A 27,779-nucleotide genomic window follows, 5' to 3' on the forward strand; every position below is an offset into this window, starting at 1 on the left:
AAAACCTGTTGTCAGTGAATCGATTCCTACTCGTATCTACCCTATAGAACAGAGTAGAGAGGTCAGCGAAAAAGGGAGAGACCCTCAATGAGACAGATTGACACAGTGGCTTCAACAATGGCCATAACGATGACCATGAGGATGGTGCAGGACTGGGCAGTGTTTTGTTCTGTTGTAGGTAGGGTCTTTATGAGTTTGAACCAACTCGATGGCACCTAACAACATCATCATTATATGAGCGGCCTTTTTGTTGTGCCCTTACTATTGCTAAGTATTATCGTATTTTATAATTTTATTGAGGTATAGTTGGTGTACAATAAACTACATATATTTAAAGTGTAGTTTAATGAGTATTTGTTTATACTAGTGAAACCATCGCCACAACGAAGTTAATAATTCTGTTACTTCCAAAAGTTTCTGCCTCTTTGTAATACCTCCCACTATTGTTCACACTCCTGTCCTGAGACAACCATGTAGAGTAAGTGTTTTCTGGAATTTTACATTAGAAGAATCATACAGCATGTACTTTTTGGAGGGGCCTGGCTTTCTTAACTCAGCATAATTATTTTGAGATTCATCCATATTGTTGCATGTATCAGTGGTTCATTCTTTTTATTGCTGACTAGTATTCCCTTATATGGATATACCACAATTTATCCATTTCTTCACCTGTTGGATATTTGGGCTGTTTCAAGTTTTGGGCTATTACAAATGAAACTTCAGTGAATATTTGGGTCGTTGCATGGACATAATTATCCATTTCTGTTAGGTAAATACGTAGGAATAAAATGACAGGGTCATGTGATAAGTCCATATTTGCGTGCGTTTGTGTCTGAGGGAGGATTTTTGAGTTTTTTAAAATTTTTTTTTTCATTGGAGCTAAAACTCAGAAAATCAACTATTTTAAAGTGTACAAATTAGTGCCATTCAGTACAGTCACAATGTTATGCAACCATCACCTCTGTCCAGTTTCAAAGCATTTTTATCCCTCCAAAAGGAAACCGTGTATCCAGTAACCCTCACTTCTCATTCTCTGTCCCCCCATCTCCTGGCGACCACTGACCAGCCTTCTGTCTCTAAGGATTTACGTATTATAGGGTCGCTATGAAAAAAAAAAAATTTTTTTTTTCTTTTTTTATGAGTCGGAATCGACTTGACGGCACTGGGTTTGGTTTTTTGGTTTAAAACCCAAAGCCCATAGAGTTTCCAAGGAGCGCCTGGCAGATTCGAACTGCCGACCCTTTGGTTAGCAGCTGTAGCACTTAACCAGTACACCACCAGGGTTTCCTCTTTTGGTTTGGGCATTTCATATAAATGGAATCATACAGAACATAACCTTTTGTTTTTGACTTCTTTTACTTAGCATAGTGTTTACAGGGAATATCTACATTGTAGCATGTATCATTACTTCATTCCTTTTATCTCTGAATTAAGAGTCCATTGTATGGGTATACAACATTTTGTTTACTCATTCATCCGTTGATAGACTTCTGTGTTGTTTCCTCTTTTGCTAATTGTGAGTAGTGCTATGAATGTTTGTGTATTTGTTTGAAAACCTGTTTTCTGTTCTTTTGTATATGTACGTAAGAGTGGAATTGCTGGGTCATATGGTAACTCTGTGTTTAACTTTTTGAGGAATCACCAAACTGTTTTCCACAGTTGCTGCACCATTTTACATTCCCACCAGCAGTGTTCAAGGGTTCCGTGTTCTCCACATCCTTACCAACACTTGTTATTTTCCTTTTTTTAAATATAGCTGAAGTGACGTTTCTTAATGGTTGATTTGAACTTTCCTAATGACTAAAGATTTTGAGCATCTTTTCATGTGCTTCATGGCCATTTGTGTATCTTCTCTGCAGACATGTTTATTCAAGTTCTTTGCTCATTTTTAAATTGGCTTACTTGTCCTTTTGTTGTTGAGTTTTAAGAGCTGTTTATATATTCTACTTCTTCAGGCTTTTTTGGGAGAAGGGGAAGTCATTAGAAGAATTTCCCCAAATGGTTTGTGACTTTTTTGTCTTTTCTATCAAGAAACCTCAAAAAAAGTTTCTAAACATCTATTATTAAATTCAGTAAAAAAAATATTTAAAGCCTGGACCGAGTGTTCTGTGACTTTAAATATCACTGGAAAAAAAAAAAAAAAAGTTTGGGAGGTTTATCTTCATGCTCTGGATGCTTAGATTTCAAATGTTGAGCCGAATGTCCTGTCTTCACATGCTCGTTAGCTCATATCTCAAGGTGCAATAAATAAGTAGGGGTTGTCCTACGTGATAGACATATATCCATATTGCCTATGATCGTGATAATTTTGAATTTGAAGAACTGGCTTACTGTCATCGGGTTCTATGGTCTGTTTTTCCTGGAGTAGCTGGTGCAGCGCTTACGTGAGCCGTAGAAGCCTTTGCTATTTTGTTTGTTCACTTTGTTTGCACCAAGGGTATTATCATCAGTCTGCAGTGTCTTTGCAACAGTCTTTATGCTATCTGTGTATTTTCTCAGTTAACTAAAACTAGATGAGATGGTCTGTGAATCTTAGTAACCAAACTCACATGAACTGCAGTGTGAGTTTGGTTACTAAGTTTGGTTACAGTGCAAGAGGCTTCTTTCAGCCTCTGAGTGGTCCTTGCCAACTCCTCCCTGAAGTTACTGTACATCCTGCACTTGACCCTTGACCCTGAGACACGTGGACTGTGTGAAGGCATCAGTGTCAATCTCTATATATAATATTATATCCTTAATGTGACATTTTATCTAATATTTTAGACAAAAATAAATACAAAAGACTTTCTAATATTTTCATGTTTCGTGGTGCACACACTCCACTTTTGAGACTGTGAAGGCAGTCAGGAGCCATTGAAAGGTTTTCTATAAGGAAGTAGTAGTGGGTTTGCATTTTTAATAGATGAGCTGGGCAGGAGTGTGAAGTGCCTCCTTCTCCTACTAGACTATAATCTCTTTGCGGGTTAACCAGTTTCTTATTCTACTTTGTATCCCTAGCACTTACCTTGCAATAGTAGTAGGTGCCCAGTAAAAATAAAAAAAACTAAACTGAAATTCTTCTAAATGAGTAGTTTTTATTTAGGGGTCACATCAGACTAAGTTGTGGGGCTTTAAAAAAAATTACCTGTACTAGTTAGTATTAGCATTAAACAAACAAAAAACCCAAAACCAAGCAACCTAAACCTCTTGCCGTCGAGTAGATTTCAACTCATAGCAGCCCTATAGGATGGAGTAGAACTGCTCCATAGAGTTTCCAAGGAAAGCCTGGTGGATTTGAACTGCTGACCTTTTGGTTAGCATCCTTAACTCTTAACCACGACACCACCAGGGTTTCCATCAGTAGCTTAAATAAGTTAGAGATTATCCTTCACTTGGAAGAAGACAGGAGGCACAGTCTGGGTCTGGTATGGCAGCTTCAGGTGGTAGGGGCTGTTTTAAGTATCAAATTTTGGAAAAAGGAGTGTGCCCTCCCTTTAAGGAGATGTGGTAAATTCTGTGCAATACTTCCATTCTTCTGGGTCATGTGGCCATAGCTGCAAGAGAGACTGAGAAATAGTCTCAGCTGGAGGGCATTGTACCCAGATAGGAGACTGAGGCGCTTACTGAGGAAGAGGGCAAGCCGGGTGCTGGCAGGCATTGAGCAGTCTCTGTCACTGTGCACCTGCCTCGGTCACATTCTCGGAAGTCCTGAGTCAGTGGTTTGGGTTAGAACTGGAACTTCTAATTCAAAACAAAACAAACTAGCTGATGTGGATTCTTCTGTGCTCCTCATGACCGAGAACCTTGGCTCTAAGCCAGGACTTGGACTGGACAGAGCCACCAGGGCTTGGAATGAGAAGCCTGTCTCCTGGGGGAGGTTCCTGGTCTACCTAATACCCTTCTCATTTTATAGGAGTGTGATCTCCAGCAAGGGATCTAGGGAAGGTTTAGATGAATGTACTGCTGGAGTCCAGGTAACTCTGCTCCCTCCCGCATTTTGCCTGGGAAAAAAAAAAAAAAAAATTTTTTTTTTTTTTTTTTTTTACCAGTCTAGTAAATCCTGTCAGAGAAAGCCGGTGAGGTCCTCTGCTTCTAAGACTCACGATCGTACCTTCCATCAATATTGTTACTGGGCCATTTAGTTATTGGCAACACCATGGGTTGTGAAGCTTATGGGATTTAGGGTTAAAAACTCTTGGTTTCAGTTCTTACTCCTCTGGTGACCTTTGGCAAGTTACTGAAACTTTATGATCTTCCTTTTGTATGCACACACATTCTTCACATGGTTTTAATGATGATTTAATGAACTAACAGTATGTAAAAGTGCTTCTGAAACAGTAAAATGCTATGCATATACTTTATCATCAGTATTAAATATAGAAATAATACTGTGTAAGCAAAACCATGTTTTACACAAATGCTCAGCAAGTTAAATCCTTTTTTTTTTTTTTTTGACAGATAACTCTCACTGAGGTTAAGAATAATGAGATTTTAAGAGACTTTTTTTTGCTCAGGACCCTGTACTTAGATTTTTTTGGTAAATTTTGAAATATTATTACTGGTTAAAGTGATCTTATCAAGAGAAGTTATTTTGTATTGCTTTAGTTTCCCCTCGTCCCTTGTTAATACACACCATAATTTTCATTCATTTCAAAATATGTTTCCAACCCATGTTACAGGCAGCATTCCAGGTGCTGGAGATACAATAATGAACAGATATTTAGTAGAGAGGTTAAAGAAGCCATTTAAAAAATGCTGTTAAATTTTCAGAGTCCTTATTGAATAGAGTGATTTAGAAAGATCATTTTTATATAGCCAGTCCTCAATCATTATATGACATTTAAAGATGGTTGCAATATGTTTAATATGTACCATTATACAATAATTTAAGCCTCTGTTCTGTAATTGACATGGTGACGCTTAAAAACCTTTTGAAATTTTTGCTACATTATACTATAATCTGGAATAATTCGGAAATTATCCAATGACATGCTTGTAGCAATATAATCTTTTAAGTGCTATTTCTAGAATGGAAAATGTATGTCGTTGGAGCCGTAACGTTTAACCACGACGCCACCAGAGGTTCTTAGAGTTGTCTACAAACTCTATACAACCCCCCTCCACAGCCTCCATGTGTATCCCTCCCTTGTGTCTGTTTGCTCTTATTCACACAAATCTGCCTTGGTCACCGAGGCATAGTTATCTTTAAATAAATGTCTTTGTTTAGTAGTAGAAAGGACTGATGAGGAAGGCTTTAGGAACATAAGGAAATTTATTACACCTGAAAAAGTTCTGATGAAATAGGGTAGCTGAAAGGGCATTAGTGTCAGATGAAAATCCTGAAATTTGTTTTGCAAGTATATACTCTACTGCCCAAGAATATATTTCCATACTTGATGATGCCTGAGACATGGAATGAAAGCTTAGTTTTCCCAGACCTTGGAAATAAAAGTGTGATTCAGCCTGTCTGTGGACTTGGGAGTAACATCAGCCCTTAGCTTTCCCGTGAGAGCTCCATTCTCTTACACAGAGACAATGTGGCAGTCTGACTAGTGGGCAGGAGAGTTTTCCTCAGCTCTAAAGGGCCAGACCCACTGCTTTAACAGCTATGTGGTAAGAGCAAGGAGCCACCTAAAGCACATATCTTAAAAAAGTTTTGAAGTCACAATACTATTGCATCCATAACCATGGAAATAAGTCAGTGCTAGATAAGTTTTTTTATTCAAAATTTAGTATTTCAGTCTCAAGTTAATGCATTCTTTGTTCTTGTAGCCATGTATCCTTACTGTTTCTGTCATAAGAATATAGCTTCTAAGCTAGAGAGTGGGAGTTTGGAAACATAGTTTAAAAGTAAGCTGAAGATGTTATGAGATTGTACTTTGCATATTCCTTTATCAGCCGTTCAATACTAATTTTTTTTTTATTGTGCTTTAAGTGAAAATTTACAAATCAAGTCAGTCTCTTCATACAAAAACTTATACATCCCTTGCTATGTACCCCTAGCTGCTCTCCCCCTCGTGAGACAGCGCACCCTTCCTCTCCACCCTGTATTCTCCATGTCCATTCAACCAGCTTCAGTCCCCCTCTGCCTTCTCATCTCACCTCCAGACTGGAGCTGCCCACATAGTCTCATGTATCTGCTTGAGCCAAGAAGCTCACTCCTCACCAACATCATTTTCTATCTTATAGTCCAGTCCAATTCCTGTCTGAAGCGTTGGCTTCAGGAATGTTTCTGTTCTTGGGCTAACAGAAGGCCTGGGTACCATGACCTCCAGGGTCCCTCTAGTGTCAGTCAGACCACTAAGTCTGGTCTTTTTATGAGAATTGAGGTCTGCATCCCACTGTTTTCCTGCTCCATCAGGGATTCTCTCTTGTGTTCCCTGTCAGGGCAGTCATCAGTTGTAGCTGGGCACCATCTGGCTCTTCTGGTCTCAGGCTGATGTAGCCTCTGGTTTATGTGGCCTTTTCTTGTCTCTTGGGCTCGTAATTACCTTGTGTCCTTGGTGTTCTTCATTCTCCTTTGATCCGGGTGGGTTGAGACCAATTGATGGATCTTAGATGGCCGCTTGTTAGTGTTTAAGACCCCAGATGCCACTCTCCAAAGTGGGATGCAGAATGTTTTCTTAATAGATTTTATTATTCCAGGCTCTTCTTAATGGTAGGGAGGTTCCCCTCAACCTCTGTGGGATTGGCCCTTATGTTCAGTTTCGACATCTATTGTAGCCAGGCGCCACCTAGTTCTTCTGGTCTCAGGCTGATGGAGTCTCTGGTTTATGTGGTCCTTTCTGTCTCTTAGGCTCTTATTTACCTTGTGTCTGATGTTCTTTATGCTCCTTTGCTCCAGGTGGGTTGAGACCAATTGAAGCATCTTAGATGGCTGCTTGCTAGCATTTAAGACCCCAGATGCCACTCACCAAAGTAGGATGCAGAATGTTCTCCTAATACATTTTGTTATGCCAGTTGACCTAGATGTCTCCTGAAACCATGGTCCCCAGACCCCTGTCCCTGCCACTCTGGCCTTCGAAGTGTTAGGTTGTATTCAGGAAACTTCTTTGCTTTTGGTTTATCTACAATAATTTTTAAATGCAGGATTTTCCATTGGTGTTTCCAAAATATTGAGATTGTAGAGGACTTGGAATTACATTATTCCAGTGATCCTTCTAAGGAACTAAAAAGCACTATGGCAGTTAAGTATGTTCTTAGATGCTTCAGAACCATCTAGAGAGCTCTTTGCTGGTGCAGTTGCTCTGACGTACAGCTTCTCACTCGTAGTGCTTTATGTGATGGGAGACGTTGCTGTTCTGTAAGCAGTTTTATAGAAAGATATCTTCAGTGCAGAAAATCCTGTTGTACTTGAAACTAATGAAAATATACCCAGATCAGTTCACAGATTTAAAAAAAAAAAAAAAGGTAATACGGCATAGAGCTTCTTCTCTCTCTCTTTTGCTTCCTACTCTTTACGCTTTTTTCTCTTAAAAGAAGTGAGAACAGATATAGATGTTGCAGAATTGAAGTGATGCTTATTTTAGATGGATAAAGGATTAATGGACTTTCAGTAAGATTTTTTTTTTTTTGAGGAAACTGGGTGTTTTGGGGCTTCAATCACTTATTTTGCCACTTTGCCGAAATTTGCTAGATGAATTTATGCATGAAGACTTGTATATTTGTTAAAATAGAGAAGATAATTTAGTTGATTCTTATTTTTAAGAATTAACAGCACATTTACATTTTGATATTTGAAAAGTTGAAGGCGGAGAGTGGGTGGGAGGGAAAGAGTTTGGATCTTCTTGCAGTGTTGTTTTTGGAATCTCCAAATACTTTAGTGGTGTGTTTAGATCTTTTATATTCACAGGACAGATCGTTTTGGACATTGTGCACAATTTTGTTATCTTTGTTTATAGATAAATGAATTACTTAACCCAGCAGATAGAGGAAAAACAGCATTCTACTTTTTTTTTTTAATTTGTACTCCAGCCTCAATAAGAGTTATTTCACCCTCTGTAAATACAGTGTAGGTTATAGGAATATTGTTGTTATTGGGTGCTGCGAGTCAAGTTTTACTCATAGCGACCCCATATGACAGAGTAGAACTGCCCCATAGGGTTTTGTTTTGTTTTTAATGCACCTTAATTTTGTTTTGTTTTTACTTTTTTATTGTGTTTTGGGTGAAAGTTTACACAGCAAAATAGATTCCCATTCAACAATTCATCCACATATTGTTCTGTAACATTGGTTATAATCCTTGCAATGCGTTAGCACTTTCACCATTTTCAACCCCTCCTGCCCTGTTTCCATCCATCCAGTTTCTCTGCCCCTCCTTGCCTTCTCATATTTGCTTTTGTGTGAATTTTGACCTTTCAGTCTTGTACAGTTGATTGTTTAAAGGACCACATTCATCATGGGTGTTATTGTTTATTTTATAGGCCAGTCTGTTATTTGGCTCAAAGGTGACCTTCAAGAGTAGCTTTCTTCCAGGTTAAAAGGGTGTCTTAGGGCGATAGTCTCAAGGGTTCCTCTAGTCTTTATCAGTCCAGTAAGTCTGATTTTTTTTTTTTTTATGAATTTGAGTTTTGTTCTGCATTTTTCACCCATTCTAACCAGGACCTTCTATTTTGTCCCTGGTCAGAATGGTGATAGTGGTAGCCAGACACCATCTAGTTCTTCTGGTCTCAGGCTAGAAGAGGCTGTGGTTCGTGTGGTCCATTAGTCCTATGGACTAATTTCTTCCTTGAATCTTTGGTTTTGTCATTCACTCTCCTTCATTCTAGACAGGAAAAGACCGATAGTTATATCTTAATTGTCATAGGGTTTTCTAGGCAGTAATTTTTATGGGAGCAGAGAGCAGGATGGTTTATAACCACCAACATTTCTGTTAGCAGTCACACACTTAACCTTTGAACCACCAGGGCTCCTTATAGGAATATTACCAAATATTTTTCAGCTTCCTAAAATTTGTAATTACAGAAGTTTTCTTTTTTTTTTTTTATCAGTTTTGTATGATTTCTCTGCTCATTATTGCTTACCATTTATTGTTTTTCTATTTCATTATCATAGCTCTAAAAATAATAATCTCATTGCTATAATGATAAACACAGGTGCAGAGGACTGGAACTATTCGCAAAATAATAACGGATTAACCCTGTTTCTGCTACAAACTTAGCACTTCAGTGAAACTATATTTCAAGTTACACCCGGGACTGACTTCCTGGAACATTGTAGCTAGTGTGCAGCATCAGGGACTCGGGGCCACAAAGGGCTTCGACTCAGAGCAAAAGAGGGAATGTCAGGAAGTAAAAGGGGCTAGATTCAGCAGGGTGAGGAATTCAGAGGAGCAGTTAAGAGAGTTCTACAGCTTCCAAGACCAAGAGATGGAAATGTTAATAACCTGGAGGAGGTCTAGGAGGTCACCCCATTCTATGCCTTTCAGATTGTTGGTACAGCTCCTGGGATTGGACCTTAAGGACAGGAGCGAGCCACAGGGATGGGGCTTGTGCTCCATACCCAGCATCTCCTAGCACATGTCTGCTTTCTAAGGCATCTATTTTATATGTTGGGATTATAGGATTATATTTGAAAAATAGGTTTGCTAAAGGAAACAAAGTTTTTTTTGAAGACTACTGAGATTGAAGACCACTGATGAGATTATAGATGATTGTGTTGTTGTTGTTAGGTGCCGTCAAGTTAGGTCTGACTCATTGTGACCCTATGTACAGCAGAACAAAATGCTGCCGGGTCCTGCACTGTCCTCACAATTGTCGTTATGCTTGAGCCCATTGTTGCAACCAGTGTGTTAATCCGTCTCGTTGAAGGTCCTTCCTCTTTTTTGGTGGTCCTCTACTTTACGAAGCATAATGTCCTTCCCAAGGGACTGGTCCCTTCTGATAAAATGTCCAAAGTACATGAGATAGCAGAATCTTATTTTATAGGTGAAGAAACTAAGGAACAAGAGACTTTTCTGAGACTACAGGGCAGATTATGTTAGATCCCACCTTTTGTATCCCCTGTCTACAGTGCCACATTGTCTCTAGAAATTGAGGGAGATTATGGAATAGTTTTGATTTTCAGAGTTCTGATACAAAAGTAGATAAAATGGTCCATGCCAAAACCAGTTATCTGTTATTTTATATAAGGACTGGATTAGTTAAATTTTAGAGGGTTTTAGTCAACTGCTAAGGTTCAAATGCTCTTGGACCAGATAGGAATAGATTGGATCTTCAGAGGGCAAAGAGCCACCCTTTACTGTTTCTGTAATTCTAGCCCTTATTTCTTTTAGTGAGCCAAATTCGAGGTAAAATATGGAATTGAAACAATAAAACTGTTTATAATATTTGCCTAGCAGCTGGTTGCCCTCTACTTAACTTACACTATTCTGGATGTAAACTGAACAATTAACAGGTTTACCTCACACTTTCATGTGGTACACATTTAAATATTTAGAATGGTGTTCTTTATTTTGTTTAAAAACTTGCTGAAACTAGTTTCTTAACCTCATCATTAATGTTGAGACAGATTGCTTTTTTAAAATATGTTTTCTGAAATGGCTAAGCTGCTCATACCATGATCCTGATCGTTTGAGCTGAATTCATTTGGTAGTTCTTAATCCATTTTCACCAGCTAGAGCTGTTGTGAGAAAAGGCCCCCTGGGAAGAACAAAATTAGTTTAGTAATTTTGCTCATTCATCCAAGACAGATCTAGCAAGACTGTTTTTATTTCTGATGTTGCAGTTGAATTGGATCAGAACCAAGTAATTTTCATATTCCAATAAGTAGGTCTGAGTCTCATCACTCTGAAGCCTTTTTTGTGTGTCTGTTTCCTTCTAGGTGAGGAATTTTAAGTTGGAACAAGAGCAAGAGAAAAACAAAATTTTGTCAGAAGCACTGGAGGCTCTGGCCACTGAGCATCATGAATTAGAGCAGTCCCTGGTTAAAGGATCGCCACCTCTCAGCATCCTTAGTGAGGACGAGTTCTATGATGCTCTGTCAGGTAATTCTAGAATCCTTCAGTGGAGTGTTTGTGATTTAAAGACCACCCCTAAGTGTACTCTTATGCTTATGGTGGATGTCACTTGAGTTTCCTGGAATGACCAGATAGAAATGTATCAGCATAGCTCCCAAAACTACCCATTTCTTGTGTCATGAAGGTCTGAAATGGCAGTCTTGTCATTGAGTCAGCCTATATTGAAGGCTGATGCTGTGCTAGGACTGGGTGCTGTTGAAACAGCACACTCTAATTTATTCCTTTGTTTAATTCATTTATTCATTTATTAAGTACCACCTGGTACCAGGTGCCATTACATGTACTAGGGTTAGAGAAGTGGACAATCCTGTCCTCAAAGAGGTCTTAGAGTAAAGAATACAGATGAGTAAGACTTAGGTTGCAGTATAACAGGCTGAGTGCCAAAGTAGACGTGAGACCATGGTGTGGCTGGAGCAGAGAAAAGGAAGTGCCTAGCTTTGCTTCAGAGCTGCCAGCCGAGTGCCAGCACAGAGCAATGGCCAGGAGCCTGGACTCCAGAGCCAGGCTGCCTGGATCACATCCTGCCCCTGACGCCAGCCAACTGTGTGACCATGGCAAGTTCTGTGACCTTTCTGGTTCTCAATTTCCACGTATTTTAAATGGGGATAGTTACAGTATTCATTTTGACAGGTTTCTGTGAGGATTCAATGAGTTACTATGTTTAAATAATGCTTAGAATCATGCCTGGTGTGTATTGAGTGCTCAGTAAACAGGAGATGAATGTGGAGAGTTGAGGATGACTTGGGAGGAGGGACTGCTGAGTAGCTTTGACCTCTTAGGAATTCATGTTCAGAATTTTGGAGGCAGGTATGGGTAGGGGGCAGGGTAGGAGGGGAGTGATTAGAGATCAGTGAGATTGACAAAAAAGAATTTTTTAATAGAAGGAAATGAAACACTTATAATAGGGGCACATATCAGTTTCTGGGCTTCACAAAACCTGATCCATGGAAGCAGAAAACCTTGGTGGGTATGAGGTAGAGATTCACAGTAAGAAATTAAAGAGCAAGCACGGTGAGAATAGAAGAAATAAGGGCTGGAAGAGTTTAGGTTAAGGAAGATAAGGAACATAGAGGACAATATCGGACAAGGAAAATGCTGTTGGTTGGTGGTGGACTTATGGAGAAGACATTCCTTATATAAGGTAAACAAAAGCAAATAGGAACATTATTAGTACCAAAAAACTGAACCAAACTCATTTCTGTCAAGTCGATTCCGACTCGTAGCAACCCTAAATGTTACTAGTAGGGGTATGATATAATTAAAAGAAGGGGAGTAAGTAATCTTAATAGCAAGATTTTTGGAATAATTAGAAAAAGATGAGCATAATGATGATGGTGTTGTCAATTAAATATGGTATTTGTGAAATGAATGGCTCAGATATTGGGAAGAGAAAGTAAAGGCAGGGTTTGAAAGCAGTGGAAGGAGTACAAGGTGAAGAAGTAGTTCCTGTGATTGAGGGAGGGAGGGAGGAAGGGAAGGTGGATGATTTAAGGCTGCTGACAGTTGTTGAACGTCCACTGTGTGCCAGGTCCAACAGTGTTATCTCATGTGTTCCTTTTGCTGTGGGACAACCAAAATGGAAAGACGCTAGAAGGATTGAGTACAGGATTAAGCGAGGAATCAGCCGAACAAAGAAGTCTGGTTATCAAAGAATCCAGGCACTTCAAATGCTCCTCTTTTTGTCCTTTTATATATATTGTATATTTTAATATATATATAAATACATTTATTTTTCTTTTCAAAAGGAAACATGTTTGTTACAAGCAGTTCAGTATAAAAGTATGTAGAGTATCTAACGAAAGGCTCCCTTCACCCCTTCCCCTAATCACGCACTTTCCTAAGAGGTTCTTGCTAACAGCCTGATATAGTCTGTTCCAGAACTTTTGTAAGCATTTGCATGTAGATGTGCGTGTGTACATATGGATTTTTTTATTTTTTAAATCATTAATGGGAGTAGCTATAATTGTTCTCAACCTGCTTTTTCACGTGAAAACTGATCTTAGACGCTTCCCCCAGTACTCTGGCTCCATCACATTCTGTCTAAAGGTTGCATAGTAGTCCATGGTATGGTTGTAGCACCATTGCTTTTATCATTTTCTTATTGATAGACTTTTAGCAGCGACTGTCATCTTTCTGCTTAGTGGTATTCTGACGCTCATCTCCACGATCACCTCCTCTGGGAGGAGGAGATCTAAAGAACTATGGTCCCTAGGTCAGGGTTGGCAAATAAACTTCATCTCAAATGCCAATTCAGATGGCGCTGCAGTGCCTGCGCTTTGTGGATTGCTGTGTTGAGAAGGATCATGAAGCTGCATCCAGGTGCTGGGTTGATGGGCGCGGGGTCCCACGGCTGTAGGAATGAAGCGGTGGCACAGGGGCCATGAACTTGCTCCTGTCTGCCCTCGATGGACCACCTGAGTTTTGTTTTATTTGCCTGAACATAGTAGCTCTTTTATGGCCATGCCTTCTGTTTATTACCATGAAATCTTGGGAGTCGTTGACTCTTAAGAGTCAAAAGCCCTGGGTTCAAGTGTTGACCTTACTGATGACCTAGCCACATAATTCATTGAGTTAACAAAAACTGTTTTGAAATTCATCTTCTCACCGCAGTCTCTACACATCAACCTTCGTTGCCACTTCCTCCTTTCCTTCTGCTGCAAAAGAAACATTCCTCCTTGATTCAGGGTCTTCCCTCCACATTAGCCCTGCTTCCCACTTCCTTGTGGCTTCCCAAGGGCCTTTGTTTAGCTACTGCTTTTCTCACCTCCATATTCTATACCACATCATTTTAAATATTAATGTAAATTTCCTGGTGTTCCTATTGCTGCTGTAACAAATTCATACACACTTAGCAGCTTACACAGTGCAGAGCTATTCTCTTACAGCTCTAGAGGCCAGAAGTTCTAAAATTAAGGTGTCAGCAGGGCTGTGTTCCTTCTGAATGCTCCAGGAGAGAGCTTTTTCTGGCTTCTAGAGGCCGCCCGCATTCCTTGGCTGCATCCTCCATCTTGGAAGTCAACTGTGTAGCATCTTCCAGTCTCTCTCTCTGACTCTGATCTCCCTGCCTCCCTCTTACAAGGACCTCTGGTTAGAGATTTATATACTCCACTGTCAGTTTGACATATAAAAAAATGAATTCTTGATCTTCCAAATCCTGCTGCACCTAGGGTTTTCTCTAGGAGTAAATGACACCTCTTCCCATCTCTTAAAGCCAGAAACCTGGGAGTGATTCGTGACACGCTCCTCACATGTGCTGCATCCATGAAACTCAGACCAAGGCCTGCCAGTTCCACCTTCAAATCATACCTTGATTCCATCCGTGTCCTGTTTGCATCATGTGGAGATCAAGAATGCAGGTGCCAGGGCTGCAGGCTGATAAATTGTAGCTGTACCACTTCCTCCGCTCTTGGCAAAGTTACTGAACTTTTCTTTGCCTTATTTCTTCATCTACAAATGGCTCATAGGGTTATTGGAAAGAATAAATTAATGCCTGTGGTGTACCAGGGTGTTGATGACTGTGAGCTCTCATTCCCATCATCTGTGCAGCACCCGCTCTTGGTCCCTGCCAGGCCTTGGCAGTAGCCTCTTCAGTATTCTCTGAGACTCCAGTCTGGTGGCTCCCTTGACATTCATTTTGTACACAACACCCACAGTGATACTGCCCTGCCTAAAACCCTTCAATGGCTTCTCATTGCACCTGGAATAAAATTCAACTTCCTTAATGGCCTTCAAGACCCTTCACGTGATCCAGACCCTGCCTGTCTCTTCAAACTCATCCTGTACCAATGTTCCCTTCACTTATTCTCCCACACCCTGGCCTGCCTTCCATCCTCAAATGTAATAGTGATATTGGGCAACTGGATATGGGGTTAAGGAGAACAAGAAAAACTGTGCAGACCTATAGCTTATTTTTAAGTGTTTAATCAGAATAATTTAAATCAAACCTATCCTGGTATTGAGAGAATGTGAAAAAAAGATGTTAAAAGATACCTTTCTTGAAGTATTTGAAAATTATTTTCTCTAAAAGTTTACTCTTCTTTTTAAAAGTTGCTTATAACTTGTGTTAATTCCTTTAAAATAAAAGAATAATTGTATTTATTTAGATCCAAAGTCCATGCAACTTCCTGTTTCCCTTTGTCACGCCTTTTTGTCATGACATATCATTTAAGCTTCTTCAGTTCATCAGGATCAATGGGAACCTATTGATATGGTGAGACAGAATCACGATGCACAGCCAACTGTTTACTATAATGATTTTTCCAGTCCCAGGGGATCTCTTGAGAAAATTGTTTTTCCAGTATGCTTCGTGATTAAAGATTTCATAAAATGCCATAAAGCAAGCAGATTTCTTTCTCACGATTTGGTGGAATTCCATTATGTAAATTTATTTAAAAGGAGATAAATCTGATGAAGCGTGGCATTTTGTCCTTTTGTCTGTGTTTAAAGAATGAAATGAGTATGTTGAGTGGAATTTTGAATATAACTGTATGCAATCATTTTGTGGAAAAGGGCTAAATGTAAGTGCATATTGAAGCAAAAAGATTTAATGAGCAACTAAAGGCTAACTAGTTCTGTGGAGAAATCTCATCCTTCTGGAAAATAAAGTGGTAGAAACATACAGAAGGAACCACTTTAGGGATAAAGTGGTTCCTTTTGCATATTTCTACCATATTCTGCCCATCAGTTTAGCCTGTACTTTATGCTACCTTCTTCTGCTCCTCAACCATTCCTCAGTTATCTGCTTTCCTTGTCACTCCTGGCTCCCCCAGGCAGAATTAATCATTTCTTCCTCCGTTTTTCCTCTGCTTATATGAGTCTAAATGGACTCAATGGCTACAGGATACCTCTTTTATAACCCCTCCATTGTATTGCACTTGTCTTTTTATCATGAAAGGGACCGTATCTATTTATACCCCTGAAATACTTAGCACATAACAATAGTTGCTCTCTGTTGTTTATTGAATACAGATTGTTGAATAAATGTCATTGATATTCTGTCTTTTCTAAAAACATGTTGGTATTCAACAAAGAGCGCAGGTTAATCCCTAATATTTACTGATTTCCCACAGTCTGTATAGACCAGTGTGGATTCTGTGGGGAGTGGAGAGATGGGTAATAAAGAAGGGAGCTGGGAGAAGATAGTATTAAAATATGAAATTTGCTGTAGAAGAATTTGCCTTCAAGTTGGTGCTCTGGGGCCTGCTCACAGAGAGTGGGGAAATGAATGAGTTGCTAAGGGGAAGGAAATGAAAGGTGCATAACTTTTGACTCTCTAATAATCTAAGGAATTACTTTTGAATCATTTATTTCCAGCTAAACCAAATAATACTATGGTTGTTACTCTTTAATATTAGCCTGAGATAGCAATATTATGAGAATTATTGTCCTTTGAATACTGTAACTTAAAAATGCATTTTTTTTCTGTCCATTTTCCTTTTTAGAAACGTGTTGAGATCAGTTGCTTTTAGAAAGACTCCCTTGCTAGGTTTTCCTCTTAATGCTGTTTTGGTTAAAATGCACATGAGTAATGCATAAAATTCAATAGCGTAGACTGGTAAAACCAATAGATAGTTATATCATAAAATTGAATCCAGTTATAGCATTTCTGAGCAGTTGTAAGAGTAAGTGCTCATGTTCTTTTAAATAAAAAATTTCAGAACAGAAAGTAATATAACAACCGTGGTTTTGTCTGGAAGAGAGTAACAGAAGCCATTATGACCTAAGTCATGTAGTTTAATCCAATAAAAACATATCAGGTAATAGTTGAGAAAGAGTAATGACATCTACCCGGACATTTTACATCTGTAATATATAAGATTTGACCAAGGTTTTTAGTGGTGTTGGTGAGAACTCTCAAGTGCGGTAATGAACATTTAGTAAGACTCTGTTCTTCATATTCCCAGTCTCAGTATTCTCTCCTTCTGCAGTTCATTTTTAAAATAGCTGTATATTTTTCACCTGTGCCTATCCTGTGTGTCTTTTCTGTAGCCTTGACCTGTCTAAACCAAAACAAAAACCAAACCCACTGCCATCAAGTCAGTTTCAACTCATAGAGACTCTATAGGACAGAGTAGAACTGCTTCATAGGGTTTGCATGGAGCCACTGGTGGATTTGAACTGCAGACCTTTTAGTTAGCAGCCATGGTTCTTAACCACGGTGCCACTAGGGTGCCTAGACCTGTCTAGTACCTGGTAATCTCACGCACATCTGTATTCATAGCAAATATTTTTCTATTTCCCTTTTATTTCGCAATTAGCCATCCTCTGCCTTATGGCCTTTTATCTTCTTACGTAGCTTTTTGTGTGTTTCTTCCTTATCACCCCAACCTCCTCCTCTGTTCAGCTCCCATTTTTTAGATGTTGTCTTAGTTAGCTAGTGTTGCTGTAACAAATACAAGTGTGTGGCTTTAACAAAGAGAAATTTATTCTCTCACAGTATAGGAGGCTAGAAGTCTGAATTCAGGGCATCAACTCCATGCAAAGGCCTTTTTTTCTCTGTTGACTTTGGGGGAAGGTCCTTATCATCAATCTTCCCCTGGTCTAAGAGCTTCTCCATGTAGGGACTCTGGGTCCAAAAGATGTGCTCTGCTTCTGATTCGTCTTGCTTGGTGATAATGAGGTCCCTCTCCTCTCTGCTGGCCTCTCTCTTTTGTACCTCAGAAGAGCTTAACTCAAGACACATCCTAATCTTGTAGATTATCTCCTGCCTCCTTAATAAAGCTGCCTCTAATCCTGCCTCATTGACATCATGGAGATTAGGATTTATAATACATAGGTAATTACATCAGATGACAAAATGGTGGATGTGATGGTTAAGATTGTGTGTCAACTTGGCTGGGCCGTGATTCTCAATGTTTTGACAGTCATATAATGTTGTGATCCCTTCCCTGTTGAGATTTGATATGTGATCACCCCCATGATGGGATCTGCTGTGAGTAACCAATCATTTGAAAGAGAATTTTCTTAGGTGTGTGGACTGCATAAAATATAAACGGACATTCTGGCAAGGCTCAGGGGCTTTTTGCTTGCATTGGATCCTGCACCTGGCTCCTGTTCACCTGACCTCTGGTTCTTGGGACTTGAGCTAGCTGACCGCTGCCTGTGGTCTTGTCTGCTGATCTTGGGATTCATCGATCTTCACAGCCTGTGAGCAAGAGCCCCTCTCTCTGACCTGTTAATTTTGGGTTCGCCAGCCCCTACAGCTACTGAATCAGGAACAGCCTCTTTTGTGACCCAGGGACTTGGGACATTCCAGCCTCTACAACTGCGTGAGCCATTTCCTTGATATAAATCTCTCTCTCTATGTATGTTTATATGCTTTACTGGTTTTGCTTCTCTAGAGAACTGAGCCTAAGACAATGCACAACCATACAACACTGGGAATCATAGCCTAGCCAAGTTGATACATATTTTGGGGGGACACAGTTCAATCCATGACAGATGCTAAGGGTAGTAACAAGAGATAAAGCCGGGAAGACAGTTCAGGACCAGTTTTTATTTTTTAACAGTTTTATTGAGATATAAGTCAATTACCTTGCAGTTCACCCAACTCATTCATCTTTAGTATGTTCACAAAGTTGTGCGACTGTTAGCACAATTAATTTTAAAACGTTTTGTCATCCTAAAAAGAAACCTGTACCCATGAGTAGTCATTTCCTGTTTCCCTACAACCACCCAGCCCTAGACAACCACTAATCTATTTTCTGTCTCTATGGATTTGCCTATTCTGTACATTCCAAATAAATGAAATTATAGGCAGTACCCAGATTACGAATGAGTTCTGTTCCTAAGTCTGTCTTTAAGTCAAATTTGTACATAAATTGGAACAGTTAGGTACGATTCATATCTAACATCAGTCAAATGTTTGTCTTAGTATATAGTATACTTTTCTGTGTGTAAAAAACGTTAAAGAAACACTTCCAGATACATAAAACATCTTTAACATAATAATACAATAATAATAATAATGTTTTGATGCACATTGAGAAGTAGCATCTGTTTGTTATTACGAACCATTGTATTTACCTCACTTTTTTAAAAATAATTTTTATTGTGCTTTAAGTGAAAGTTTACAAATCAAGTCAGTCTCTCACAAATAAACTTGTATACACCTTACTATACACTTCCACTTACTCTCCCCCCAATGAGCCAGCCCACTCCCTCCTTCCAGTCTCTCCTTTCGTGACCGTTTTGCCAGTTTCTAACCCCCTCTACCCTCCCATCTCTCCTCAAGGCAGGAGATGCCAACATAGTCTCAAGTGTTCCCCTGATGCAAGTAGCTCACTCCTCATCAGCATCTCTCTCCAACCCATTGTCCAGTCCAATCCATGTCTGATAAGTTGGCTTCAGAAATGGTTCCTGTCCTGGGCCAACAGAAGGTTTGGGGACCATGACCACCAGGATTCTTCTAGTCTTAGTTGGACCATTAAGTCTGGTCTTTTTATGAGAATTTGGGGTCTGCATCCCACTGTTCTCCTGCTCCCTCAGGGGTTCTCTGTTGTGCTCCCTGTCAGAACAGTCATCGGTTGTGGTCTAGTTCTTCTGGTCTCAGGATGATGTAGTCTCTAGTTCATGTAGCCCTTTCTGTCTCTTGGGCTCATAATTACCTTGTGACCTTGGTGTTCTTCATTCATCTTTGAGCCAGGTGGGTTGAGACTCAGTGATGCATGTTAGATGGCCACTTGTTAGTGTTTAAGACCCCAGATGCCACACTTCAAAGTGGGATGCAGGATGTTTTCTTAACACAATTTATTTTGCCAATAGACTTAGATGTCCCCTGAAGCCATAGTCCCCAAACCCCTGCCCTTGCTCCGCTGACCTTCGAAAAAGCATTCAGTTTATTCAGGAAACTTCTCTGCTTTTGGTCCAGTCCAGTTGTGCTGACCTCCCCTGTGTTGAGTATTGTCCTTCCCTTCACCTAAAGTAGTTCTTATCTACTAACTAATCAGTAAATAGCCCTCTCCCACCCTCCCTCCCTCCCCCCTCTCATAACCACAAAAGAATGTGTTCTCAGTTTAAACTATTTCTCAAGATCTTATAATAGTGGTCTTATACAGTGTTTGTCCTTTTGCCTCTGACTAATTTCACTCAGCATAATGCCTTCCAGGTTCCTCCATGTTATGAAATGTTTCACAGATTCCTCACTGTTCTTTATCGATGCATAGTATTCCATAGTGTGAATATACCATAATTTATTTATCCATTCATCTGTTGATGGGCACCTTGGTTGCTTCCAGCTTTTTGCTATTGTAAACAGTGCTGCAGTAAACATGGTGTGCATATATCTGTTGGTGTAAAGGCTCGTATTTCTCTAGGGTATATTCCGAGGAGTGGGATTTCTGGGTCATATGGTAGTTCTATTTCTAGCTTTTTAAGGAAACGCCGGATTGATTTCCAAAGTGGTTGTACCATTTGACATTCCCACCAGCAGTGTATAAGTGTTCCAATCTCTCCACAGCCTCTCCAACATTTATTCTTTTGTGTTTTTTGGATTAATTCCAGCCTTGTTGGAGTGAGATGGAATCTCATGGTAGTTTTAATTTGCATTTCTCTAATGGCTAATGATCAAGAGCATTTCCTCATGTATCTGTTAGCGGCCTGAATATCTTCTTTAGTGAAGTGCGTGTTCATATCCTTTGCCCAATTTATAATTGGGTTGTTTGTCTTTTTGTGGTTGAGTTTTAGCAGAATCATGTAGGTTTTAGAGATCAGGCGCTGGTTAGACATGTCATAGCTGAAAATTTTTTCCCAGTCGGTGGGTGACCAGGACCAGTTTTTAATGAGTCTTGTTTTAGATTGTACTGAGGAATTTGAATTTTTGCATTTAAGTGGTGAGGAGCCAACAGAGATAATTGAGTATATAGGGTGACAAGATTCGTGTTTTTGAAAAATTCATTCTTTTAGTAAACGTTTGTGAAATTCTTAGAATATGCTTGCCGTATACTAATGTGAATTCAAAGAAAACAAGACGTGGTTCCTACCCAGGAGGAGTTCGCGTTCTAACAGATTATTTGTATTTTGGGAATAAAGATTGATTCGCGGTCATGCTGTCCTATATGAGAGATGAGAATTGCTTGAAAAAAAGCACTTTTAGTGAGAATGGAGTTTCACTTCTCTCCCCTTTTTTACCTTAGTTAGCACATACTTTTCTGGGGCAAGGGCTACAGGCTTCCTCAAGGAAAACCTGGTTGACTTTCTGGAGTTGATGAAATTCCCTATTTTAGGCTTACCATGTACGTTGGTACTTGCCATGTTACAATTTTGTACTGTTTTGCATGATTATTTGATTTATTTCAGCCCTGCCAATCAATAAGAGAGTAAATCCTGTGAGGAATTTTGCATCCCTAGCAACTAAGCTGTTCAAATATTTGAGTGAATAAAATTTGAGGTACATTTTTGAGGTTAAATTGCCTGAACTTAAAGACCAGTTGATTGTGAAGGATAATATTATTTTTAGAATTCCCATCTCTTTACTGAAATTTTTCATTTTGGTCCCAGGCATCTCAAACTCTGTTTGTTGGAAACTATACATGTCATCCTGTTCTGAATGCTTCGGTATTCCCTGTCTTGGTTAATGCCATCATCATCTACACACTGTGAAAGCTACAAATGTGGAATTCATGTTTACTCCCTCTCCTTGGTCCCCATATCTGGGCATCTAGTCTTCTCCTTTTTCTCCTATTTTTTATATTCACTGCTGGTGCCTTAGTTTAGCTGCCCCCTTTCCTTGATCCACAGACTATTACAGTAGCTTTCTGTTATGGATTGAATTGTGTCTCCACCCAAAAAATGTGCGTCAACTTGGCTAAGCCATGATTTCCAGTATTGTGCAATTGTTCATCATTTTGTCATCTAACGTGATTTTCCCATGTATTATAAATCCTGCCTCTATGATGTTAATGACATGGGATTGTTGGCAGTTATGTTAACGAGGCAGGACTCAATCTACAAGATTAGGTTTTGTTTTAAGTCAATTCTTTCAAGATATAAAAGGGAGAAGTGAGTAGAGAGACATGAGGACCTTACACCACCAAGAAAGAAGCACCAGAAGCATAGCACATTCTTTGGACCCAGAGTCCCAGTGCTGAGAAACTCCTAGACTGGGGAAGATTGATGACAAGGACCTTTTCTCAGAGCCATCAGAGAGAGAAAACCTTCTCCTGGAGCTGGTGCCCTGAATTTGGACTTCTAGCCTACAAGACTGTGAGAGAATAAATTTCTCTTTGTTAAAGCACTCCACTTGTGGTATTTCTGCTATAGCAGCACTAGATAACTAATACAGCTTCTTAATGAGTTTTCCTGCTCCCAGCCTTTTGTCACTGTCAGCCCATCTCCATACTACATATTGCCAGGTGTGGTAGGCTGAAAAAATGTATGCCACCCCACCGGTATGTCCATGTCTGAATCCTTGGAACTTGTAAATGTTTCCTTATTTGAAAAAAGGACCTTGGCAGATGTGATTAAGTTAAGGATCTTGAGATAAGATCATCCTTGTTTATCTAGATGGGATCTGAATGCCATCACAGGTAACCTCATAAGAGAAAGGCAGAGGGAAATTAAGACAGACACACAAAGGAGAATACTGAGATTGGAGTGATGCAGCCGCAAGCCCAGAAATGCTGGCAGCCACCAGCAGCTAGTAGAGGCAATGGATTCTCTCTTAAAGCCTCAGGAGGGATTGTAGTCTCATCAGCCCACACTAATTTTGGATTTCTGGCCTCTGGAATTATGAGAGAATAAACTTCTGTTGTTTTAAGCCAGTAACTTTGTGGTAATTTAATACAGTGGCCACCAAAAACCCAAACCTGTTGTCGCTGAGTTGATTTCAACTCAGTGACCTTATAGGACAGGGTAGAACTGCCCCATAGGGTTTCCAAAGTTGTAAGCTTTACGGAAAGGAGTTCTGGTGATGCAATGGTTAAACGCCCAACTGCTAACCCAAAAGTTGGCTGTTTGAACCCACCAAGCTGCTCTGTGGCGACCTGCTCCCATAAAGATTTCAGCCTAGGAAACTCTGTGGGGCAGTTCTACCCTGTCCTGTAGGGTTGCTATGAGTCGGAATCAACTCGATAGCACAAAACAACAACAACAAATGTTACACAAGTGCACTGCCACATCTTTCTCCCACAATGTCGCTGGTGAGTTCGAACCACTGACCTTTTAGTTAGTAGCCCAGCGCTTAACCACTGTGCCACCAAGGTTCCTTACGGTGGCCACAGGACACTAATACATCAAGGTTATCTGCAAAGTCTAAAACTCATTTTATCACTCTCTGGACAAATGTTCAGTGACTCAGTGGCTCCCCATTGCTTACAGGTTAAAATCCAGACTCTTATCACCTGACCTACTTTAAAGCCTCATCTGTGATGACTATGCTTTTTGCCTTTAGATGCCCTCCTCTCTAACTATGCCAAATATTCATGCGCACACCTTGTTCTTTCAGGCTTTGGGGCTATTTGCTCTTCCTCTAATACCCGGTGTCCTATTTCTCTCCTTTAAACCCAAATTCATCTTTCACAGTGCAGCTCAGATGTTATCTCTACTTTGAAACTTAACCAGATACCTGTAAGAGTTATTCTACCCGCTATTTCCATATGTGTAAACACGGGTTCACATGTGTGTCTTTCACTAGATTGGACTTTAAATGCTTGGAAGACACAAACCATAGCTCATTAATCTTTTAAAACTGTTCCAGCAGCTAACCCTTTACCTGGTATGTGGTAGTTACTTGGTAAATGTTCATCTATTAAGTTGAAGTCACGTGAAAATACTTCCTTTTGTAACTGGGTTATTCTGTATCTGGTTAGTTTTAGAATTTTTTTCTTTGTAAAGAATATGCCTATGTGAGCTTCCTGAAAATAATTTTGAGAAAGGATGTCAACAGGACAAATTGGGAAGCCCTTGACTTAGTAATCCAAAACAGAATACACGTTGAGATTTCCAGTTGTATACGCTATAGTTTGCCTGGTTCTCCATCTCAGTTATATGTATAGACTTTGCAAGTTTTAGAAAACAGTGGTAGATTTACTTTCTTGGGGACAAGCCAATAATTTTAAGAAACTCTGTCAAAAGCAACACTACACCAATTGGCTAATTTTGACCTTGGACATCATTCAGAGAAGATGTCTAAAATGTTTCTGACTCTTGTTGCTTGCTGCCAAGAGTCTGTTTCAAGTGCTGGCCACTTCCTTAGCTGACTATTGTAGCAATGCCTTGGCAGCCCCCCTTGGGATTCATCCCGATTTTCAGTTTATTTTAAATGTGGTATTATTTATTTTCTCTGTGTTCTTCATATTTACTGTGTTATTTTTGAGTTTAAGCAATTTTTAAAAATTTTAGTTTAGTTTAAGCAGTTTTACCTTAAGACTAAAATTTTGGCACTGATATTTTAGGCTGTGGCTCAGGTTGCTTTGGACGTCTTTAGAACTTGTCTAGTAAATGGGAAGCCATAAACAATAAAGGTATTCTGTTGAGCACACGTACCTCCTGATCCTTTCCTGTTGCCTTAAGTAACCGGAGGAAGGGTTATCTGGACATTACCCACAGTTCTCCCACGTCTTGCCCTTTTGCACTGTTTGTTCTCAGGCTGGTTTTCAGAGGTCACATAAAAAAATGCTCATTGGGATAGCTTATCAGAATTATTGGCATGTTTATATTATATACTTGATGACTTCTTTTTTCAGCTTTTTAGTAGGAGGAAAAATTAACAAATCAACATTGAAAAGTTCACTCACTTGTAAAAGAATGATAGGATGTATGGTCTTTTTAATTCTAGAGTTTTAAAGTCACGTTAACCCAGCCACAGACGTTGATTGGCCTCCATGCTGTTTGGATGAGGACGTTCAGATTGTGTTTAATCTGAAACGTGTTTAAGATAGTCCTAAATCCTAATATGGACAGAGCTTTAAAGATCTGGTCCACTGGAGATTTGTCACATTAAAACAAACTTTGGTATTTTTAGCCATGCTATTAATACTACTGTTTTAATTGAGAAATTCATCAGGGAAAGTTCTGTCTGCTTTAAATGTTTGTGTGTAGGCTAACACATTTTTCTTATGCAATATGGTCTGGTTTTCAAAGTTTTATTCTGACATGTTTTCTGTTAAATATAATTATCAATTAAGTCACATGAATCCTTTTGGAACTTGTTTGAAATAAACAAACCCATAAAACAGTGCATACCAAGTTATCTATTTCCCATCATTATTTAGTGCTATACAAGTTTTCCTGTTTGCCTATCAAAAGTTCAACATAGTTCTAATACTCCATGCTTTCTACCAAGGCATTGATGTGTCATCCAGCAACACTGAATGGTAGACAAGGTCTGGCCTATTTGATATTCATATTTGTGGGCAAAAGAGAGGAACCACAGTTTTAAGATTGAATTATCACCCCAGAGACACTGAGATTGAGCATTGATTCATCATTACAAGGAGACTGCGAAATGACTTTTGTGGGCTGACTCTGACCTTGGCCAGTAAACCTTCCTAGTGTCTGTGGCCTGTTTGTTTATTTTGCTAATCATATTTGAGTTTAAATATATTTAGAACTATTGTTCTCCAGATGAAAGGATGGTATCTACTGGAGATAAGCAGAGTGGTCTGACTAATGATATAAGAGCATGGTCTATTTAGGATGACTCCTTAGTGCCCACAAAGTCAGTCCAAACTATTTCACACTCCATATATTAGATTCCTCTCTGTTATAGTACTAGAAGTAACTGAGTTGTTGATTTGTTTGTTTCTTTAGCAGCTAGTTAGTTTTTATCTCATGGACACTATAAACCATGTAATCGATCATGTTTCCTTCTTTGCCTTTGATGCTAGAAAGCTCAGAGACAAGTTTGTGATTTACCTCTAGTAAGCATACAGAAACTCACGGCGTGTGTTGGGGCACCACCTCATTCCCAGCTTCATTTATCTTCTCTTTGTCCCACTGCCTCACTTTGACTTTTATTTATTTTGCATAGTCAACTTCATGACTGACTCATAGCTTCATTTCGCCCTCACCTGCCCCTTCCACCACTCCATTTTTACATTTTCCACTCTCATCTGACAGAATACTTCGTTCCTCCCTGTATTGGGTCATGCTGTTTCCTTTACCTGGAACAGTTCCTCTGTTGTAACTCACGCCTCCCCTGCACTCACACCCCTAGACATAATACTCAGCTCAGTCATCACCTCAGCCACAATCCTTCCAATACCCTATTCTCCATCAGTCCTGCCTTTGTGGCCCACCGCCTCCATTCAGACTTCTATTATTACACCTAGAAAAATTTGCTTAGCTTATTTGTTCACAAAACTTTCTACCATGGACAGGAACCATATCTTACTGTTCTTTGACTCTCACTATACCTTGCACATAAGGAGCCCTGGTGGTGCAGTGGTTAACCACTCGGCTGCTAACCTAAAAGTCAGTGGTTGGAACCCATCAGCCGCTCTGTGGGAGAAAGATGTGGCCGTCTGCTTCCATAAAGATTACAGCCTTGGAAACCCTATGGGGCAGTTCTACCCTGTCCTATAGGGTTTCTGTTAGAATCGACTGGACGGCAGTGGATTTGGATTTGTTTATGTCTTGCATGTAGTAGATGCTTAATAGATGCATGATATAAAGGAAGAGAGGAACAATTAAGCAGTTTCAGATATAGTATATAGTAGATCAGTCAAAAATTGAAAAGTGACCATTGGACTTTGCAATATGGAGGTAATTGGTGATCTTTCTCTGAGTCCTTTCAGGGGAAGGATGGGGATAGCCTGATTGTATTAGAGGACAAGGGACGGGGAGCAGGATGGAGAGGAGTAAGGATGGGGGAGGGGAAAGGGTGTAGGGAAAGGGAGAAAAGGAGTAGAAGAGACATGGACAAGGGGAGGAATGGAGAGAGTCAAGTACTGCCAGCCAACAGGATGAGGCTGTGTACTGCCATCTGATGGTGTATCCCTAGGGTAAGCACAGTGCCTGTCCCTTGGCACATGTTCCTAAAATGACTGATACAGGTTAAGGCAGTAGGTCTTGGGGCTGGTATTCACTAAGTTGAAATCTTGTTTTGGGAAAAGTTTGCCTTTGCTTCCTAGAAGCTCCTGATGTCTTTACCTCTTGTTTGTTGCTTAGTGTATACAGGCAACCCCCAGATTATAGACAAGATCTTTTCCGTGTCTTTACGTTGAATTTGTAGGTAACTTGGAACAGGTGCTTATGGTTCTTATTTAGCCTTACTTAGTGTAAGAAAAGGCTCATAGCTTTTTCAGTGATTTAAAAGCTGCACTTGCAGCAAGCGAAGGTGAGAGTAATGAAGAATTGGTTGTGAGCAGAAATTGGTTTATTCATTTCACAGTGAGAGCAAATTTACATATTATTAAAGGGCAAGTACGGTTGCCCGTTAAGTTGGGGACTGCATGTATGTGCTTTTTGTTATACATTTTCTTTTTAGGTGGACAAGTCCCTGTCTCATGACTTGTACCTCTTAATAGCAAACACAGTATCCTGTGCATAGAAGTGTTTAATAAATGTGTCAGGTATTTTGTTTCATTACTTTTTGGTTTTCATGACATCTAGATTATTAAGGAATGACTCTTTTTAAATAATACTAACCAAACCAATAAAAACCAAACCCATTGCCATCAAGTCGATTCCAACTCATAGCGACGCTATAGGACATATTAGAACTGCCCCATAGGGTTTCCAAGGAGCAGCTGGTGGGTTCAAACTGCCAACCTTTTGGTTAGCAGCCGTAGCTTGCCATCACACTTAACCACTTGTACTACCAGAGCTCTGTAAATGATACTAA

At 39.7% G+C, this 27,779-nt stretch overlaps 1 protein-coding gene across 8 annotated transcripts in view; it reads left to right on the plus strand.

Moving 5' to 3' along the window:
- OSBPL1A (oxysterol binding protein like 1A) overlaps nt 1–27,779 on the plus strand; it is a 238,929-nt gene that overhangs the window by 135,015 nt on the left and 76,135 nt on the right. For 6 of the 8 annotated variants that reach the window (XM_064294638.1, XM_003406354.4, XM_023543923.2 and 3 more), the window contains one exon: nt 10,801–10,963. The exons of the other annotated variants lie outside the window; for them this stretch is intronic. In XM_064294638.1, the coding sequence (XP_064150708.1) occupies nt 10,801–10,963 (163 nt within the window). The remainder of the gene's footprint in view (nt 1–10,800; nt 10,964–27,779) is intronic. 8 annotated transcript variants of the gene reach the window in all.

Source organism: Loxodonta africana, chromosome 11, assembly GCF_030014295.1.
Source record: "Loxodonta africana isolate mLoxAfr1 chromosome 11, mLoxAfr1.hap2, whole genome shotgun sequence".
NCBI classification, from domain to species: Eukaryota; Metazoa; Chordata; class Mammalia; order Proboscidea; family Elephantidae; genus Loxodonta; species Loxodonta africana.